The 22,565-nt window shown below is 43.0% G+C and overlaps 1 protein-coding gene across 1 annotated transcript in view; it reads left to right on the top strand.

Moving 5' to 3' along the window:
• Window positions 1–22,565, top strand: part of LOC145398722 (putative neural-cadherin 2) — a 428,971-nt gene that overhangs the window by 330,849 nt on the left and 75,557 nt on the right. The window contains exons 17-18 of the mRNA XM_080271522.1: window positions 11,881–12,031; window positions 12,217–12,381. Coding sequence (XP_080127648.1) covers window positions 11,881–12,031; window positions 12,217–12,381 — 316 coding nt within the window. The remainder of the gene's footprint in view (window positions 1–11,880; window positions 12,032–12,216; window positions 12,382–22,565) is intronic.

Genomic DNA, 22,565 nt, shown 5'->3' on the forward strand with positions numbered 1-22,565 from the left:
CTTATACTGGCGACTTAGCAATAAATCTACAACACATCAAAACACATAATGCGTAGAACGAGCTCCACCATCACATACTAATTGGAGAATAAGAGACTGCCTAGGAGAGTGTATGTGAGGTGGAGGGGGAGAGGAGGAGGGGGAGACCAAGGATGAGATGCAGAGATGGAGTGGAGAGGTATATGAGGAAGGGGGATGTGAGTTTGAGAGAGGGCAGTCAAATGTCAGAGAACAGTGCTACAGGAAGGCGATTTGTTTGTGGCCACCTCTTACGTGATTGAGGCGACTGGCAGTAGATAGATAGATAGATAGATAGACAGATAGATTGATATAGATGATAGATAGACTAAATCAATGCCTCACATAGGCCAGTAAAGTCAGCTTATTACTCTTCACAGCACTTCTAAACAGGGTAGTCATTTTTTTTTTTTTTACTTTGTCGGTTTCCTCATTGCTGACTATCTTTAACCATTGAGCTCCTCTCTCTCTCTCGCTCTCTCCCCTGTGTGTGTGTGTGTGTGTGTGTGTGTGTGTGTGTGTGTGTGTGTGTGTGTGTGTGTGTGTGTGTGTGTGTGTGTGTGTGTGTGTGTGTGTGTGTGTGTGTGTGTGTGTGTGTGTGTGTGTGTGTGTGCTTCCAGCCTTCCATCACTTTCGATTTTAACAGAACACAGCATCTGTTAAACTATACACACTCCTTTTCTGTCCAACTCTCTGATCCAGGCTTAAGTTCTCAGTCTTCCATACGCACCACCCTCCCACCCCTGAACACACTCTTACACACTCTTCTTCTTCCGTCTGTCTTTTTGACGCTGATTTCCACTGTTTAAACACAGTGGCCAGGCATTTCAAAATGTTTTCACTTTATTTTTTTTTTAAGAGGGGGGGAATTTTGAAGGGTTACAGCATTTGATACTTTCTTCGTAAATGAAAAAGGAGAACAAAACACACACCCACGCACTGCAGTCGTTCTAAAGGCCGAACTTTTCATCTTGCCCTGTGACTCTGACCTTCGACTGATTGTTATGCCTCCGCCCACCTATGATGGACGAGGCATTAAGTGATTGGTCTGTCCGTCCGTGCGTGCATGGGTCCGTAACACTTTTCTGGGCGCGATATCCCCTGAACCCATTGACGGATTTCCACCAAACTTTTGTCACTGATGCAATATAAAGAGATGATGAACGAATTAGGTCATCTAAGTCAAGGATTCAAAGGTCAAGGTCATATTGGGTCGACTTAGTTTATCTTGTGAGCACGGTACCTCCTGAACCCCTCAAATGATTTCGGCCAAACTTTTGTCAATTATACAGTATAAAGGGATGATGAACTGATTAGGTCAACAAGATCAAGGGGTTAAAGGTCACAATCATAAGAGATCGACGTAGTTTATCTTTAGTCCCATTTCAGCCCACAATGAATCCTGTCATAGAAGTTGTATGGCGAGTCCGTGCACAAGGCTTGGCAGAGACATACCGAGCGACACTTTGCAACGACAGCTCGGTACCCGAGTTCTCGGCGTTTCATTTCCAATATCCAATTGCTGTGTCTTCCTGATCCTCAGCTCTCCCACCAAGTTTGGTCCAAACTGAATCAGAAGTGCTTAAATTGACCTTGTCCCGTGACCTTGATATTTGACCTGCTGCTCTCAAACTGGGATTATTTTATCCTTGCCAGAACTTTACTCCAATCAAGTTTTGTCCAAATCATATCAAAATTACTTGCGTTAAATGGTCGAAAATTTGACTTTGCCTTGTGACCTTTACCTTTGACTGAATGTTCTCAGATTTGAGTAACTTCATCCTTCCCTGACTCTGAATCCTGCCACCAAGTTTAAATTAAATTGAATTATAACTCTGAGTTGATCTTGCTCTGTGACCATAACTTTAAACTTTTCTCTGACAAAATGTAATTACTTGTTCCTCTGATGGGTCACCATCATTACTCCATATTTTGTACACTGCAGTCCAATACTTTCTGCATTTTACTCCTAACAGACAGACGGAGAGACAAACAAACAGGAGAACAGACAGACAAACCGAGCCAAAATCATAACCCTCTCGCGTTACGTACCGGGATGTAGGATTCCAAACAGCCGTGAGTCTCACACCCAGTCTTCAGGCACACCTTTAATGCTCTCAGGCTCCTTTGACCTACACTTAGCTGAATAAAATCGTCTGACAATTGCTGTAATAGTATAGCAGAGATGTTCCGACCATGAAGGGGTTATCGGTAGGGGTACTAACTCATTCAGTCTCCTCAGTTACTCTCGCCTGACTAGAATTGCCTGTCTTAAGCTGCAGTAGAATAATACAGTTGTCCCGAGCATGAGAGGGTTAAACAGGTATTCATGTTAGACAGACATTGCAAAATTCTGGGCCCCATTCACACCAGACACACACCTGACCTTTACTTAGCACATAAAGACCAAGGTAAAGGCCACTCTTAATACAGGGTTCTCGAAACTGACACCCACCACCTTTAGACGAGAGAAAGAACCAGTGAGAACAATGTACACGCAGTCCATCCACACAAGAGTAACGTAAGCACACACAAGCTGGGTTCCTGCCTCTCCCACAAGCATGAAAAATATACACTCAAAAGCACACAAAACCATAGCCACCTTTAGAATGTTTTAGATAATTTAGTGGCAGACAACACGGGTCGAAATTATCTTAACTGGCCCGTAGGTGTTCGAATGTCGCGTAGGTGACTGAAAGTTTTTGGACCACGTAAATGCTACTGAAATTATGGTTTAGCCTAGCCCCAGGTCCCTACTTTCCGAAATGGGTAATATGGGATATGTTATTACGATTATATAGACCACAAATTGAGTTTACCTTCAGAGAATAAAAGCACTTCCATTTAAGGATCACGGCACACAGCTCATCGCCTCAGCACCATGTCAGTCCCATCCTTGTAGTCACATATTACACCCATCCATTTATTTATCACTACAAATAATATTAAGAGAAATATTAATTGAATTTCCTCCCACACATCACTACGCTTCATCAACACAAACACGTCCACCAGAGTCATCCAAGATATTCAACCAGACAGCATCCTTCAGGGGCCTCCTATAGAAATACGAGTACATCTCACAGAAATTACCCTTCCCAGAGAGACATGGCGTTCACGTTGCCAGACTATGCTGTAGCAACCATCCGTCTCTACTTAAATGCCAACAGAAAACACAACTCGCAAAAAATCACCAAAGCTTTCATTGTACTGCGACGCTTCACACCACAACACACTTACTGTACCTGGAAAGCGTCTCAGAGCCGTATTTTAAGGGGCATAGCAAAACTTGGTAGTACTTCTTCCTTAGTATTTGTTTTGTGCATTACGCCTTTACATTTTCTTTTTTGTTATTTATATCTTTTTAAAACAGGTACAGTTTCCATCGGTCACATACAAGAGCGTACTGAGGCGTTATGTGTAGAAAAAATCGTTAAGGAAGAAGTGTAAAGAAATCCCCAAGGCCATTTTAGAATAGTACCCTCAGCCTCTCAACGCAGACACTCCTTCAGCACAACCCCAAAAAAAGATGTCTGGGAGCACCCGGTTGAATTGGCCAGATATCGTAGGTTCATCGACTGGGTTCACGTCTACTTGAGCCGTAATGACAGTAAGGACCAAATTTGTGAATACCTATGAATTTGGTTCAGGGTAGGCTACGGATGTGTCCCTTTACGTTAGGGTTGAGGAAGACTGTAAATATGCCCCGAGATCAAATTCGACCCCACAGCTTAGTCATAGGTATTGCTGGGAAGAATTGGAGAAAAGAATAAAATACACACACACACACACACACACACACACACACACACACACACACACACACACACACACACACACACGGTTTTGTTGCAAGGTAACGCAGCAGCAGTAAACTAAGAGTAACCTTAAATTCTACCCTCTAATTACATTAGGTACAATAGGGAATGAAAACTAATATTTCGTCTCTTCTACTCGTCTTTTCTGTGCTTGCTAACACTCCTGATTCGACAGAGGTGTGGTATGTTTCTCTGAACATAGATGATTTTCATGTGATGCGTCAGGGAGGAGAGTGACAGACATGACATATGTGTGAAGTAAACGCATTGCAATAATAGTTTTACTTTTGCCCCTCACTGTACTAATAGGGGACGTTTGGAAATCAGAGAAAGAAAAGGAACAAAATAGGAAAATACGCACGACATAAACATTCAATTTCGTGCAAAGGTAAGGCGGCGCTAACAGGTGACACTTACCATAAACTGTACTTTCTATTTCCATTAGGTCGTTGGCCTGTGACGTATGCTGGTTGTCAAGATTACCAGACGGCTTGTAGCGTCCCCACCCGGTACACTATGCATGTTGTTACGGCTTGGTGTGGTGTGGGAGAGGGGAGGGGGGCGGGACGGGGAGGATGAGGAGAGGATAGGAAGGAGAGGATCGGGGAGGGGAATCGTCTTAACCTTTCATCACCTTCGTCATCCCGTTTTCTTTGTACCCAGAAATCTTACGGCTATGTTTGATGTTTTCCGGATCTGCATATTTTTTATTTAGCTATTGTCTGTGTTTATTTTTTCATGTTTAAGCTCATAATTTCTCACATTAGCAGTGCTGTGCTCGTTTTGTTGCGTCAGCGCTGATGAGATAAGGAAGGACTACAACTAGACAATAAATCTGCGTAAAAAATAATTAAACTGAAACAAACATTATAAAAACTTCGGATTGGCCAGTTAGTGATCAAAGAAGAGGGGAGACTTACGGCAATATTTAAGAAACAAATTGAATATCCCAGAAAGTCGGTGATGTTCCCTTTCCCAATAACGCCACTGCGTGCCTTTCCGCTGTGGTACTCTCACGTTTTTGAAATATCGGGTTGTAGATCTACCCCAGCCCCAGGAGTGGAATGGCCCAGGTAGCAGCAAGCACTCGATGACATAATGGGTGGGTAACATCAGTATTCGTGGGTCTTAAAGCCCACAATCATATTTCCATCACATTTATACCTGTACAACTGTAAAATCATTGTGCTTCCTGTAACATTTGTATACTCTGAACACTTTCATTCTTCAAACGTAGAATAATCCAGTGACCATAGCTAGTTTAGGATGCAGTTATTTTAGTAAAGCTTGTGTTTAGAGACAGTATAGGAGTTTTAAGGAGATGTATTTCTCTGCGTGACTGGCGTTGGAGGGACTCGAGTGTGTTATTTTGGGACACGTAGTGCAATTAACAACGATGGCCTGGGAGCGAGGGGAAAAATATACTGAGAGAGAGATGGGGCTGAGGGAAGAGGACCAGAGAGGGCAAGAGGAGGAGGGAGGCATCGGGAGAGGAGAGGGGGAGGGAAAGAGGGTGGAAAGGACGAAGGAAAGGGCAGGGGGAGGGACGAGTAGCCCTTAGTTAATCCTTATCTCCTCCTCCGGGGCAGATTCCACCAGCCCTTACCCCCTACCATTGAGAAGCAGGAGGGAGAAGGGGAGTGAGACATGGAGGGAGAATGAGGAGAGGGGAGAGAGGCAGGAAGGGGTAGAGAAGAGGGGAGGGAAATAGGTAGGGGGAGAGAAGGGGAGAGGCAGACAGAGAGATGGAGAGAAGAGAGGAGGGAGACAAGGAGGGGGAGAGAAGAAAGGAGGAAGACAAGGAAAGGAAGAAAAGGGATGGAGACAGAGAGAGGGAGAGAAGGGGGGAGGGAGGAAGGGAGAGGGGGAAAACAGAGCAAGGGGACAAGGAGGAGGAGGGAGAGGGGAAAATGGTGATATGAAATGCTGAGAGAGAGGATGGAGGCATATTAGACAAGTTTTATCCATCATTACGCCATCACCTTTACCTGTACATACAAGAAATTCAAGGTATTATATGCACGTGGGGCAGACAGGATAAGATGCCACTAAATCTTTAATGCCAAGAGAAACACGACTCTTTCTAATCCAAACGAACTCGAGGAAATATTACTTCTTTTTTTCAACATTCTTTCAAAGGTTTGTTTCCGTGAGTTTGTATGTGTGTGTAGTTATGGTTGTGTTTAGGTGCAGTGTGGTGTGAGCAGCCCCCCTCCACCGCCCCCCCCCCCCCCGTTTCGTTCGCCAACATTTTTTTTTTTTTTTTTAAATAACAGAACAGAGGAAGGAAAAACAAATGAATAAAAAAATAATTCATACACCAGATTACTGGTGTCCTCTGTTCATAACATATCTGTAACAGTTAGACTTGAACAGCTGTGGGTTAAAATTTGGAGGGAAACAACTCTGGGGAAGCGAGTTCCAGAGAGATGCAGTTCGAGGAATGAAAGAATTCTGATAGGCAGAAATTCTGCAATATGACTGAGTGACATTCCAGTCAAGAGCGCTACCAGATGCCCGTGTAGCACGAGGGAAGGCATGGAGAGTTGGCACCATGGACGCAACTTCGTCTGAGCGTTTGCCAAAAAAATATCTGTAAAATAATGCAAGGGAGGCAACGTTCCTTCTTACTTGCAGGGGAGGTAGTTTATTTGTAATGGCAGGGTTGTTAATGATTCTAACAGCTTTGTTCTGAATTATGTCTAGTTGTCTTAATGCAACCTCTCCACAACCATTCCACAAGGGTGAGCAATATTCAAGCTGAGAGAGCACATGACTCTTATAAATTATAGCTAACTGCTCATCAGCGAAGAAGTTACGGACTCTGTACAATAATCCAAGTTTCTATGAGGTGGTTTTAGCAAGTGATCTGGCATGAGAGGTCCAGCTGAGGGCATTGTTAAGTGAGACGCCAAGAATTTCAATATTTTTGGAGATGGGTCTATTAGTAGCACCGAAGGTAATGTACGAATCTGGCAATATCTGTCTATTGGTAAACTGTATATATTTAGTTTTACTAGCATTAAAAGAGCAAGGTTGTTTTGTCCCCATTCACTGATCGTAGATAGATCTTGAGTTATGGAGATGGCTGCACTGAGTTGAGAGGTAGAGATATTCGACATTGTAAATGGGTGTCTGAGTGTGAATGAACTATGTAGTGTTGAGTAGTCTCCATATGAGTGAATGGGATTGTGGGTGACAGATAAGAGATCATTAATATGAACCAGGAATAGGGTTGGCGCCAGAACTGATCCCTGCGGCACGCTGGCGTTAATTGAATGGAAACTGGAATATACATCATCTACTTTTACTCTTATTTTCCCTGTCAATAAGATATGAAGAAATCAAAGGAACAAAAGACGTTAGTCCATAGCAAGGGAGTTTGGACAGCAGGGAATGGTGCCATACTCTGTCGAAAGCTTTAGAAATATCAAGAGCTACTGCATGAGTTTCTCCATGTAGATCAATTGATTGATGGATGGTATGAGTTAGGAGATTGAGTATGTCAATGGTGGATCTTTCTTGGCGAAAGCCATATTGTCTATCACTAATTAAGTTGTTGGATTCAAGATGTTTAACAATGTGCTTATTAATTAAAGTTTCAAGTACCTTACCAAGAGAAGATGTGACAGCTATTGGTCTGTAATCAGAGGGGTCAGACGAACTTCCTTTCTTCGGAATTGGGTGAATATTGGCTTCTTTCCATGAATTTGGGAATAAAGAAGTACGTATGCATAGTCTGAATAACTTAGCTAGAAGAGAGGCAAGTTCAGAGGAACACTTTTTCAAAACAATCGGCTGAATTCCGTCTGGGCCTGGAGCTTTGTTGGTGGGTAAATTGTCTAGGATGGATTTTACGTATCATGTCTGTATTTTAAGTGGGGCAATTTCAAGAGAGTCAAGTTCTAGTTCTGGGACATTCTAGCTGGCATCGTCTATGGTAGAGTTTCTGGCAAATGTACTGGCAAAGATATCTGCTTTCCCACGCGGGTCATTTGTAATGTTGCCATCTGAAGATTTTAGTGGGGGAATGGATGATGACTTGTTAAAGTTATTGTTGAAAGAATTAAGAGTTGACCAGAATATTCTATTGTCATTAGGGTTGTTAAGTAGTTTTGATGCTTGTTTTTGAAGTATGTTTGATTTAGATAGATTTAATACAGCTTTTGCATGATTTCTAGCAATTTTAAATTGGGAGAGTGATTCAGATGTTTTTTATTTTAAGTAAGAGTTATATGCTAATGACTTTTGGGCTGTTGCTCTGGCACAGTTGCCATCAAACCATTTTGGAGAGTTCGATCTTTTAGTGAACTGTTGACTTGGTATGAATAAATCCATACCAGCTAGTATTAAGTCGCAAATGTGGGACTGGGTGGAATTGGGATCACCAGAGAAGAAAGACTGCCATGGAATGTCAGCAAGATAATTTCTAAATCCATCCCAGTTTGCCCTATCAAAGTGCCATCGAGTCACCCTGACAGGTTCAGAACGGGGAGGTGTGGGGGGGGTTAACTAATGAGGCTTTGATAGGCTTTGATGAGACTGTAGTCAGAGGATCCAAGTGGTGACAGTACCTCTATCCTGTATTGATCTGGATTATTTGTCAAGAATATATCCAAGAGATGGGCATTATGGTCAGGATTATCAGGTGTTCCGGTTGGTTGCTTTACCAGCTGGGTGAGATTAAACGATTCTGCAAACAGCTCGCACTCTAGACCAGCGTCGTCAGTTGGCAGAATGCAATAACCATTCAACATTATGTATGTTAATATCACCCAAAATGGTTATTTCGGTGTTAAAGGCCAGGTTAAGGTTACTCAACTGAGTGGATATGGGATCAAATACACTGGGTTCCGAAGAAGCATTTGGGGAGCGATAAACTACTGTACACAAAATTGGTAATATTTTGACAGTTTAGTTTATATAACGATTAATCAAAACTGGATGAAGTGAAGTTTAAAATAGTGTCAACTGCATATTGGGATTTGATATAACAACAGGTGCCGCCCTTGTTACGGAAGTTTGTAAGGAGATGGTAACCGGGAAAACAAAATGGAGATATATCGGTAAAGGGTGAGATTTGTGGTTCTGTAAGGAAAAGGGCCAGAGGGGATATGGATTGAAGGAAAAATGAACTGAGTTTAAATTTGTGGTAAGGCCGCCGATGTTGTTGAAGAATAAGGCCGCACTTTCACTTCTTCGCTGAAGAGCATTCCCGGAAATAGCAACCACATCAGTTCTCGGTCTTACAGTCGTACCTGCCGCAAATAGTTTCTTGAGTACGATGAGGAAGCCTGAAATTTTCACTGACTAACCCCAGACTGTTTTTTTCAGTTGAAGAAGAATAAGGCGTAAGTTTTCTCGATGGCTCAGAGTATTTGTAAAAAAATAGAAGTAATGCATAGCCTACACAGTGTATATCATACACACCATGTTTGTAAGCTTATGTAGGCCTACAGGCTTATGTACCGAACATAGTGAAAAAATACAAACTATGAAATACAGTTATTCATCATATTCCTAACACACATTATAACATATTTACCCATTAATACTCAGGCTCCTTTGACTTACTCATATGAGTTAATGGTAGAGTTGCTCCGACCATGAGATGGTAAAGAAACCTACAGCGACCATAGTGAGAGAAAAATGAATGATTGGCCACGTGAGTCCCTCTTGGCACCCCAGACGGCAAATAAAGGCAATATCTTTGAAATATGTTGCTGACTCCCTCCTACGCAAGATGATTTTTTTCAAACATTAACCCCTGCAGACCTTCCAACACCAGCAATGAAGAAACACCTGCTTACCCATTTCACGCACAGGGCACTACACCACCTCGATCGGAACACTGCACCACAAGCCCTCCCTCCTGACACCCACCCATCAGAGGTATCTTGAAATTCACCTTGTCCATTTCACCTACTGTAGCAAGGCTTAGATGAGATAATCACCCAGCCTCCTAAGCTACCAGCTTGGATTTGGGTTGGTTGGAATCACGGACACGTTCCCAACTTGTATGGTAGGTCCACACAATATAACACACATTCACACATTGTGAAGCACCGCACAGCACTTACCACACTGAGATGCAAACACTACAAAGGTTAGGACACCTATGGGACGGCCTCACTGGGGCAATTGGTACCTTAGGTCGACGGGTCTGCACGGCCAAAAACAACAGCCCTTTCAGCCCGAGGAAGTCTTTCCCATTTCATTGTGACCATCCTAGACGATTTTATTGGGATGATGAGTGGCGTTAGCAAGTCGATGGCAGTAACCCAAGCAACCCGAAAACGTATTTATTTTTGTTAATGATGTAGAGAGGCGATTTTATTCAACTTGAGGGAAGCTTTAGTAGTAACGAGGTTATTTCGGGCTTTATTAACCCTCCTGATTTGAAACCCTCCTAAGCTGAATAAACTAGAGACACAAAGACGACATTATGAAAGCCGTCCTCAGGCTGTGGCCGATAAAACAAGTCACTAAGGTTTGAAAATGTGTAATTGAGACTGGTAAGCCGGACACGTGTGCTGCGTAAAGCGATATTTTATGTGAAGAATTTTAGTGCTTTCTCTGTGTGGGTACGAGAGAGAGAACACAGCCCACGTGTTCCCTGCGTGCCATGTACAAAAAGGGCAGGTGCTAAGAAATGTGAATAACCCTTTATGATGGCGTAGTAGCGAAGCGATCTCACCTCCCAGCACTTTCTGATTGTGCCTTCACGGAACGGGGTTGGGGACTATAGCCTGGACCTCATTTCTCCTTTGATTCATGTCCTCACGGAGATGAAAAAGCCTTGCTCTGGATCTCGCGACATCATAATACTGTATAAAGAATATGGCTTAGGGTGATGATGATGATGATGATGCCAGTGAAAGTGATGATATTAGTGTTCATAATGATAATAATGACGATGCCAATGTTAATGATGATGGCGATGATGATGATACCAACGGTCTTACTGCTGATGACGATGCTCCTGTTGATGACGACGATGATGAGATGATGATGATGATGGGATGACGATGATGTCGACATTCAGACAATCTCTTGAATTAAATCACGTATTTTAATAGTATGTTATTACCATTTGTAGCTGATTTAATTCAGTTTAGTAGAGCAACATAGTACTGAAGGTTAATGAAGTCTGTATGTAACTTCCACCAATTCGACAGCCTCCATTAAACTACAGTAAATTGCTTGTATATGGCAAGAACAATACGGGAACAGTCATTACATGAAATGAATGTTAACACAAATTTAATTCACTCCTACATCTCAAATTTACCCCTCTTTTGTGTGCAGGTTCGATGTAGAGTTTTTAGTGACGATAATGATGATAATTATTTGCGATGGCAGTGACCGTGATGTTAACGAATCATTTCAACCTGAATTAAGGATACTTAGAACTCACTCAGATATTGAAGATTGTGTTAATGACGATGATGATGAAAGAGACGATGCTGCTGTTGGTGGTGATGACGATGATGCTGACGTGTAATTTCCATCTTAAACAAAGAGTTCATAGAGTGCAATAAGCGTGCCCTATGACCTGTAAAGATTCTGAACTTACTTTGCCTTGTGACCTTGACCTTCGACTAATTGTTCTCAAAATCAAGTTACTTCATTTTTGCCTGACCTTCAACCCATCCATGTCTGATACAAACTGGATCAGAACAGTTTAAGTTGACCTTGCCGTGTGACTCGACCTTTGGGTAATCGTTCTCATAATCATATCACTTAATTTTTGGCTGACCCTCAACCATTCCACCAAGTTTGGCCGAAGTCGGATCAAAACTTCAGGCAAACCTGGACCTTTGACCTATGATTCTAAAACAGTAGGTCAAGTCCCTGGCTGTCCCTCAACCCTTCAAATAAGAATGGTTAATGTCAGATAAAAACTGTTTTCGTTATTTTGGTCACACACACACACACACACACACACACACACACACACACACACACACTCGTGCTTTAAGGTGTACATAGCGTAGTTTTCCAGCCACTGCAGCTTCTAACCCAACCCGTGTCTTCTACACAGGCTGGACCTGGTGTTCGCCGTGACTGATCGGCGCCACGGCCAGAGCAACGTGAGGGCCGATGTGCAGGTGGATGTGGTGGCCGTGACCCTGCCTGACCTCACCCACGCCCTGCCCATCACCACCACCGCACGCCCTGATGCTCTGTTGCAGGTCAGCGGAGAGAGAGAGAGAGAGAGAGAGAGAGAGGTGTATGTGTGTGTGTGTGTGTGAATTATTTTCTATTTGTCTATCTCCTATATATACCTATGTATCTAACAGCCCGTCTGTCATTGTTTCAGTTTGTCTATTTATGTCCATCTATCTATCTCTTCATCTAACCATCGTTCTTTTTCCAGGGATCACTTCTAACCCGCCTCATGTCCGAGTTGGAGGCGAGGACAGAGGTGAAGCTGATGGGGGTGGAGGAGGTGCGAGGGGCAGGGAGGCTGGGGACGAGAATATGGCTCACCTCACCCTCACCCCTGACTCTACACTACTCTCTTCTTCGCCACGCTGAACAGGTGAGTCGGTGAGTCAGTGAATGAAGGAGTGAGTGGGTAATATTATCTATGCACAAAGCATTAGCCTTGCAATATCGACTACCACTGAGCGAACGTGATGGGTTGGTGATGGGAAGAGGAGAATGCATGAGTTTTAGAAGCCAAAGCCAAGGTCATTCATCATCTTTTGATGTCATTTAAACTTTGTGACTGTGCAAAAGGAAAATATCCCTCCGCCCAGAACCCAAGGACAAACACAACTGCTGAATGTGCCATTAACTCCTTTTACTGAGTCTACCTTGAACGCCTTTTGCGACGGTGAGGACCCCAGCAGCGTTGCAGAAGATCAGGCAGTAGCTAGAACATGTGGAAACGATAACTGGCAAAGTCTACCTTCCCATCTTCAGTTGGCCAGCACAGGGACAGTACATTCTAGTCCGAGAGACTTTGAACTCCGCTGTTAGGTATCAAGCCCATCAAAATTCAAGACAACTCAACATCCACCTTGCATCCTGGGGAACAGCTCAAGTGTATGATCATCCACATCTCCGTTCCCAGCACATCTCATTGTCAGTCATTCTCAAAACATCAGGTCTCCATCTTTGTATCGTGGTGTCTGAAGATTCGGCACAGCAGCTCAGTGTCGGTTAAATTCAGGTCACCATCACTCCACTGCCCAACCCACTATCAGAAGCCCAATATATGAGGTTGGTCATGGATGCTGTGTCCAGCTGTCTCGTTACCAGGGCCTGCAGCCAAAATACCTTTGTTCAAATATCCTGCTGTCGAAAGAAGACCTCCCTGCCGAAATCTTGGCATTCGATTACACACACACACACACACCATCCGCTACGATCCCTACCCCCTGGGCACTCATGTATTGCACCAACATTACCTTTACATCTGTATTAACAACGATATCCTTCTGTCGCAGCTGTAAAATTAATATGCTTATCTGTTTGTTGCTTCACCATCGGCCAGTGGCTCTGCCAGGGGGGGGGGGCCACGGGAGCCCAGGTCCCCCCCGAAATTTCTATATGTGTTCGAGAATAGACTGCGAATCCTAAATGTCGAATACGTATTTAATCCAGGGTGCAATACTCAATATGTCACAGATATATTTGGAGAACTGACAAAATATGCAATTCTGAGTAAAAAGCCCTGTATACACATACTTTTTAAGACTTACTTTACTTTAGATGCAAGACAGATATTTGAATTTATGCGCAGGCAGCCGTTGGCGCCCGCACGAGTGAGGAGAGGAGGCAGGAAAGGAAGCGAGAAATATGTGCCGCTCTGCGAAATTTTCAATTTTTTATGTACCTTATGACACATTATCTTCAAAACGGGAAACTCTGCTACTAGTATGTTTATGTAATTAACTAGTTAAGAGTACCTGTGGGCATGTAGGCCTACATGTGGCAGATTTGGCGAGAAAAATAAACTATCGTGGCAACGTTTACCGGCCATCAGCTGAGTGTCACTTGCTCATCATCCACCTGCGGCATTTGGTGTCCACCGGCACCAGGATGTCGTTTGCCTCTAGGAAGTCCACACCCTGGATCGGTTGAGAGACATCAGCAATGACGAATGGCCATGTGAGTGTCGTAGCAGGCGTGAGGGCTAAGAAGCGAAAGTGATTGCCATATGTGGCAATAGGTCAACCATTTGCTGCTATGAGGTCGAAAGCAGGGTGGTTTCTACGGGGCTGGCCTGGGGCTGGGGAGAAGATACTGCAGGCAGCGCCTGTGTCAATGAGGTACTGCATCCCTGTCAGGTAGTCCCTCACCCAGAGCAACGCCCGATCCCCGGCTAACCTTACTGTGGGACGCTCACGGAACTTGGCGTGTTTGGACAATGCACTCTTGTTTGGGAGTGGGGGGTGTTGGGGTCGCCACTTGCAGTTTTTAAAGGTAATGACGGTGGGAGACACTACAGGGACTGTCTTCCGGTGGCACCGTTTTCCGAGAAGATGCAGGGGGGAGGTAGCCCCTTGCTTCCTGACTGAAGCACGTATGATAGATGTACAGCATATATTCGTCGAGGAGGGGTTTGCACTGGGGGGTTGGGTGTTGGTAACACTGGGAAGTGTGTTAGGAAACGCACTGGGGGTCGTGTGCATGGGGAAAACACTTAGGGGTTCACTGTGGGACAAATTCCAGGAGGCACTGGGGTTAGTGGCCGTGGGGCGGTTAAAGGTATTTTCCAATTGCTTAAGTCTATCTGTGACTTGTTCAAACATGGCACAAACTTCAGATTGTTGTGGACTTTTCTGATTCACTGCGCTAATATTGCCTTGGGAAACTGAACTAACACCACTTCTGCTATGTACGTCTGGTACGCCGTTTTGTGTGGACAGTTTGTAAAATCGGTGTCTCACAGAGGACGTCTGCTTTCGTTACGATCTCTTTGAGAGTTGGCTCTGGTGATAGGCTGGCCAGGTGCAAGTGGAATTCGGGCGGCATGAGCAGTAAGCGATGGTGAAGGAGGTTGTCGGACAGAGCTGCACCTGCCACATCTAGAGTTGCCTGTATTTTCGCATAGAGAGCTGAATGTTGCTGGTCTGGTGGTTGAATGTTGTCCAACTTCAGCAGAAATGCCTTTATAGATTTAACCAGGGCCCAAAGCAGACTGTCTTTTAGCTCTTCATACTTGTTTGTTTCTGGCGGGTTGTTTAGGATCGGCTGTACCAGTGCTGCAATGTGAGTTGGTATCACTTGGATGACGGCCCCAAATTTTTGCTCATCCGTCTCATCTGCTCTCCAGGCTGACTCGATATATGAAAACCACGCTTTAATGTCATATGTGAATGTGGGAAGTTTTTTTTTCGCTAGTGGATTCCATTGTGAGCACACTGTACAGCGTTACCAGTGTAGCGATTTTCATGAGCGGAGGTTGCTCGCTCGCTAGTGTGTAGCGCCTTAAGTATGTGAGCTAGTTGCCTGTGTAGCACTTTAGCGAGTATACGTGGTAATTCGCTTCTTTATATGTTCGATACTCACAATGGGGGATTGATATTAAACTCAGTTTGGGAGAGAGAGGAGTGTATTAACCAAATGAATTAACGCTGTAGTAACACTGTATCCAACACATTCACCACTGGTTTACAGGGGAGAATGACCTAGTATTTGAGCTGGAGCAAGTACCGTGACTTTGATTATTGAGAGAGAGGTGGATACGTAAACTCAGTAGTTGGTGGGATTGGTAGTTATAAGGGGTTAGGTGTTTCCGTGGTGTGTATGTGTACACGAGGGGGCAAAGGTGTTGCCTGGACGGGGTTAGGAGTGGGAAGAAACCTCAGGCAATGCCCCAGGCGCTTTTGTACACATGACACACACATAGGCCTCTGGTGCCCTGTGCACATGACTAGGTCAACTGTGATTGGGCAGCTAGACCTTTGATCAAAGGCAATTGGAAGACGCACCTCATGGCGTGGCTTACATGAGACCTGATTGGATTAGGCACGAGAGACACCCTCGGCGTGGGTTTGTGGTTTAGGAGGGTCACCGGGTCACCCCAGCCTTGGTGCCATGGTGCCGTGTGCAAAGTGTGGAGGAAATGTAGTGATTATGTATGGAGGCTTTGTGTTGCAAAGTAAGACTGGGTGGTGCACAATAAGTGCGCTACAGTATATAGCGATGGGAGAGTGTAGTAGTTGTGATGGTGGTGGAGGGTGTTGTGGCCATCACTCACTGACCTGCTGATAAGGCGATGCTATGTCGTCACCTTCAGTCAGGGCTGGTACTGAACTGAATTGAAATATTTATTGTTGTAAAAGGTACATAGCGCTAATACAACAAAAGAAGGTGGTGGGTCTTGCCTCACCCCTTCCTGAATTTATGGCCTCAAGTGTGTGTATGGTCTTTCCCTCTCTAGGTGGTAGGTGTGGGGCCGGCCAATGGGGCTTAAGAGATAAGTAACGTGGCAGTGGGTATGGCATGGTTTCTCTGATCTCACCTATTAAACTCAGGATGGTGACGAACAAACAAAAAACAAAGATTTAAATCTCCTCCAAAGACAACTTGCTCGGAACAAAATACCTGGCTCAAATGTAAGCGTCAGATTTTTTAAAGCACTCGTACTAAGGATTACAAGAGGACCAGTATAAACATAATAATCTACATTAAGTTGGGTACCATTAAAAGAAACTGGTACGTTTGTTACGCACTGCTACAACTGATAGAATTCATTCATAAATGGGAAGCCGAACTGAATCGGTGGATATACTACTTCCAACTTTAGTCCCAGTTGTCTGGCAACGTGTAATGGTATTAAATTACGAGAACATCCTCTGTCAATGTAACAATTAAACACTTTATTACAAATCATTACGGGTCTTCGACAGATACCAATATTGACCGTAGGTTTAGTCATTGGCATTCTCAGTGACAACATTGGACATGACACACACATGTTAAATACACAACAACATGATCTGAGAAAGTCCATGCCCAAGAGCGCAAGGGGCACAGTAACCTTCCTGTCCACATAAATATCCACAACAACACTTACTGGACCACTTACTGACTGCAACACCATTTCGACATTTGTATAAAAAAGACCTTTAAGCATCAGATCATTTTGATGCAAGACTGCACCACCCGTAAACGTAATCGAACAGACCAAACCAAACGAAACAGACCTATAGTAGGACTCGCGCACGTTTGCGGCTGTGGTGTTGCTCGCAACTGTGTACAATGGTGCCATGTTTCCCCAACTTGCGATGTGAAACGGAAGCTATTTATGTACAAGGCATCACAAATTCGATAAATTCAGATGAATAAAACTTACACTTGTGTATTTTGATGGATGAATCAACAGTAATCTTATTATGCATAAAATATTTATACAGTAACACAAACATGGCATACATATTGTACAGTGTTGCTAAAAGAAATTGTAGTCACTTTTAATGGTTTTTAGCGTAGTTTTAGGGTGGGTAATAATATCACAGTTATGGATATAAGATAATGAGCCTGAAAAAAGAAGAAATATGCCAATATCCAAAGTAAAAGAAATAATTCATGTAATTCTTCTGAGTGGCAACACTTACCAGTCTGGCCTACGGTAAAGTACCTTCGTATACCCAACCATAGCTTGTACAGGTGTTGCTAGGGAAAAATGCTCACATTTACCGGCTTTTACCATAATTTTAAGGACGAGGAATAATCACATTTATAATCATAAGCTAATATGTAGGACAAAATAGTAGGCATATGCCAATACCGAAGTAAAAAAAAAAAAATTATTCACTCGCGAGCGGCAACACTTCCACACCCAGTCGGCGAGAGAGCGAGAGAGAGAGAGAGAGAGGCAGGAGAGGGGCATGCATTGAATGCATTGTCGGCATCACTAAATATAACAAAACCAAATTAACAAATGAAAGCACAATTATAAATAACTTATAAAAGAATCAAAAGTACTCAGGGTGGCTCACATTTCCCGCCAGGAGAGAGAGAGAGAGAGAGAGAGAGAGAGATAACGGTATAGAAAACGTGGCAACACTGTACACAGGTGCGGGCTACACCACAGCCGCAAACGTAGGCGAGTCCTACTATAACGCAACCTCACCGAACACACTAAAACAAACCAAACCTAACCCAACATACCTAACGTATATTAGGGGAGTATGTAACGTTACCTCACCAAACACACAAAACCAAACCTCACCGAACACAATAAAACTAACCAAACCTAACCCAACATACCTAACCTATCTTAGGGGAGTATGTAACATTACCTCACCAAACACACAAAACCAAACCTCACCGAACACAATAAAACTAACCAAACCTAACCCAACATACCTAACCTATCTTAGGGGAGAATGTAACATAACCTCACCAAGCACACAAAACCTAACCAAACTAAAACCAACATACCTAACCTATCCTAGGGGAATGCTTACTCTAGAGATACGATGGTCCAGGATGAGGGTCGTCTGGGTCGTCGTCGTCTTCCGGGGGTAGGCCAGTTGGAATAGCGGCAACAGCACCAGGTCATTCATGTGGCTGATTTGACTGTTACGGGTACAGCGCGGCTGCAGCAATAAGGAAGTGGTGTAGCGTTTGCTCACAGTTCACGTGAAGAAACAGATACCTAGAGAAGTACTGTTCAAAATATTCAGTCTGTATTCCACGACGCTTAGACCACTCCTTGACGTCACGCCACAGTCTTTCAATGGTCTGTGTATTGATGGTAGGGTCGTCTGTGTCCACAAATGCCTCCTTGTGGTTAATTACACGATGCATGTACCCCTCGTCCGCCAACCGTTTATAGGCAGCCCAACCGTCACTGTTACCAATGCTACCTGGCCGAATGAATTTTTTGATAATCGGTACAAGGGTTGCAGCACTCCTGTCAAGTACTTGGTTCCCTTTCACCAAAGGCACCAAGAAAAACCTTTTCCCGACCCTTTCAATCCCTCCAAAAGCCACAAGTCCCTTAGGTCTCTCCCACGATCATATTTTGCCCTCACAAAAAATGTCTCGTCAATCTCGACGACATCGCCAGGTCCCCCGATGGGTGGCTGGTTCTGTAGCCAGGAAAGGGTCACTTCAGAGCAAAAGCTTCGCCAGTCCACACTTGTCTTTGATGACCACTTCAAACACGCGATAATAACGTCGTGGTTCCAGAACTTTTGAATCCAGTGGTTTATGAACAGTATAATTTGCCAGGTAGGAAGGTGTGTGTTGTCCAAAAAACTTCCTTTGTAGTCAGACACACAAAAACTACACTGGACCTGTTTCTTGTTTTTTCCGTACTTTTTGTACCGACCACAGTACCACTGATGTTTGTCTTTTTTAAATTTACACGGTTCCTGACAATCTGGGCAATAAACTTCGGAAGGTAATACACCGTGTCTTCTAAAAACTCAATAGCCTCTTCAGGTTCAGAGTGGAAACGTTTAATCACTCGTAAATAATCAATATCACACCCGGGACACACAGCACGTCTTTCTTCATCACAGGCCATATCGAGAAGGATTTGAATTTTCCATCCAGATTGAATGAAAGAGCAGGATTCAAATCTATTGGCAGAATTCCATCACGTGACCTAAAGTAGGTCTATGAGTGGGTGATACAAACCTACGAGACGCATGCGCAGACGAAGGGATGAGAAACAAACGTACGAACGCACGCATTTTTTACCCGGAGTGGCCGAGTGAAGATCCAAGGTAGGTTTTTTTTGGAATTTTAAATTAAATTCATTATCTCTGAAAATATCAATTTCCGAATGGAGTAATGGTTTTATTTTGTGATCCTTAGGGACTATACTATACGTTAATGGTGCTAAAATTCCAAAACTGCATATTGTCCACTTGTAAAATAATACCGTGGTTTTATTGGGTAATTATGCAGAGAGATTTACGAAGGCTGAGGTAAAAACAGGAGCTGCAAGGTGCAGCACAAAAACAAGGATGATTTAATGAAATGAGTGGCATACACAACAATAAAAAACGTTGTTGAGAAAGAAGATAAAGAAAGAAGAATAATGTAGCGATGTTTAATCTGAGTGAATCAAGGAGACACTGCCACAAAGAGAAAGGGAAGAGACTGAGAAATGTAATGATATAATTCAGAACAGCTTAGGGTTGGAGGACAATGAGTTTGAGAAAATGATAAGATTGGGAACAAAACCTAGCAACAAGACTACACCTGTGCTTGTGAAAATGAAAAAAAAATGACAAAACTAGTAATAGGGCATGGAAAAAAGTTTAGAAACTTAACTTATTCAACGAAAAACAGGTATATAGCCATACATGAGGAAGGAAAGGGAGGAAAATGATTGTAAGAAAAGAGAACTGGATGATTAGGAAAAAATGGCAAAACTAAAATCTGGAGAGGTAAATTGGTTGAGAGAATGGAAGAAACTACAGAATGGTCATTGCAGGAAGTATTGATGGAACCACAGAAAATAACAATAAAAATCAACATCTTGGTAGTGTAGGTAATGTAAATTGTGAAGAAAAATATGTAGAATTGAAATTAATAAAAACACAAGGGTTAACATGCATAAATACATGAGTTGGAAACAGTAATTAGTGAGTGATATATTTGAATCACTAAAACACAGTTGAAAATAGATAAAGGTAAATGAAAATATGTGTAAGATAGACAGTATGAAAAGATTTAAAGATGAAAAGGGAGGAGGTCTTATTGTGTATGAAAAGTGGTCCTTTTAGTTTGGGAAATATCAGTTCAATAAACAGAGATCTGTTGCTTGGTAAAGGAAAACTGAGGAAGCACCTGTAGAAATAATTTTGTTTTGTTATCGGCTGTGGATGCAATTCAGTAGTAGTCTAAGCAAACAGAAAATGGTAAAATCGTTGAAAAAAAAAAAAAAAAGATATTACCGGTATGTGATATGAATGGACATGTTGGCTTTATTGCTGAACAATGAATGAAAATGAAAAAAAAAAAATTAGGGGAAAAATTTATATAAGTAGAGTATATTAAATGACAACCCAAAATGTGAAGGACATAGCCAAACGGGGAAGAGGAGTGCAGAAGAATATGACACTGTACTAGTGAATGATAAACTGTATGACATTTAAAGAAATTAAAGAAAAACAAAATATACTACAGTACATAGATGATAACCATATTCATTTAACAATATAATGAACAAAAGAAAATGTTAAGAACAAAAAATAACCCCAAGAAAATATACCACAAGTACAAAGGCACTGGAGGATTATGTTCACTATTTGAAAGGTAAGATAAAGGCAGAAAACAGTGTTGATATTGTAGAACTGATGGATAATCTGATTAAAGGTAAAGGCAGACAATACTAACAAGGCATATGGGCCTGATGGAGTCCCTCCTGTTGTTCTCAAGAACTGTGCTTTTGTGCTTACACTCTGCCTAGGCAAACTCTTTCGCCTTTGTCTATCAACTTATACCTTTCCTTCTTGCTGGAAGTTTGCTCTCATTCAGCCAGTCCCAAAGAAGGGTGACCATTCCCAACTCTCTAACTATCGTCCAATTGCTTTAACATCCTGTATCTCAAAAGTTTTCGACTCAATTCTTAATAGAAAAATTTTAAAGCACCTTTCCTATCACAGTCTTCTTTCTGATCGTCAGTATGGATTCCGTCAGGGACGCTCCACTGGCAATCTTCTCACCTACCTTTCAGACCCTGGTCATCCTCCTTTCGGGACTTTGGCGAAAGCTTTGCCATTGCACTTGACATCTCAAAGGCTTTCGATCGAGTCTGGCATAAATCTTTACTTTCCAAACTGCCCTCTTAGCTTAGAAGGTAATCTGTGCCTTCATCTCTAGCTTCCTTTCTGGTCGTTCTATAGCCGCTGTTGTAGACGGCCATCGTACTTCTCCTAGATCTATCAACAGTGGTGTTCCTCAGGGCTCTATCCTATCACCAACTCTCTTCCTTTTATTCACCAATTACCTTCTAAGCTGTACATCTAACCCTATCCACTCATATGCTGATGACTCCACCCTTCACCTATCCATTCGGTTCCCGCAACGTCCATGTCAGCAGTTACTTCAACAAACAAGGGACGAGGCTATGACACACCTAATGTCTGACTTGGTTCGTATCTCTGACTGGGGTAAAAATAATCTGGTTGTTTTTAATGCTTCAAAGACTCAGTTTTTACACCTATCAACCCGACAAAATATTCCGCAGGTATACCCACTAATGTTTAATAATATTCAGCTTAATCCTGCATCATCCTTGAACATGCTTGGGCTTTCATTTACTGGAGACTTAACTTGGAAAGATCATATTACATCTCTTGTAAAATCTGCTTCCAAGAGATTAGGTGTGCTAAGCCGACTCCGTTCCTTCTTTACCCCTGCACAATTGTTGACTCTATACAGGGGTTTTATCCGCCCCTGTGTGGAGTACAACTCTCATGTGTGGGGAGGCTCCCCCACATACAGCTCTTCTCAATAGGGTGGAGTCAAAGGCGTTTCGTCTCATTAACTCTCCTCCTCTTACTGACTCCCTTCAACCTCTGTCTCTTCGTCGCACTGTTGCATCTTTATCTCTTTTCTATCGCTACTTTAATGGTAACTGCTCCTTTGAACTGTCTGCATGCATTCCTCCTCCTCTACGACGGGCGCGTTGCACCCGTCTAGCAGCAAACTCTCATCCCTTTTCTGTCCAACTCTCTAATGCAAGAGTTAACCGTTACTCCCAGTCTTTCATTTATGCAACAGGTCAACTCTGGAACTGTC

This window comes from Coenobita brevimanus, chromosome 46, assembly GCF_032717465.1.
Source record: "Coenobita brevimanus isolate Jiangsu-jjx chromosome 46, ASM3271746v2, whole genome shotgun sequence".
Lineage (NCBI taxonomy): Eukaryota > Metazoa > Arthropoda > Malacostraca > Decapoda > Coenobitidae > Coenobita > Coenobita brevimanus.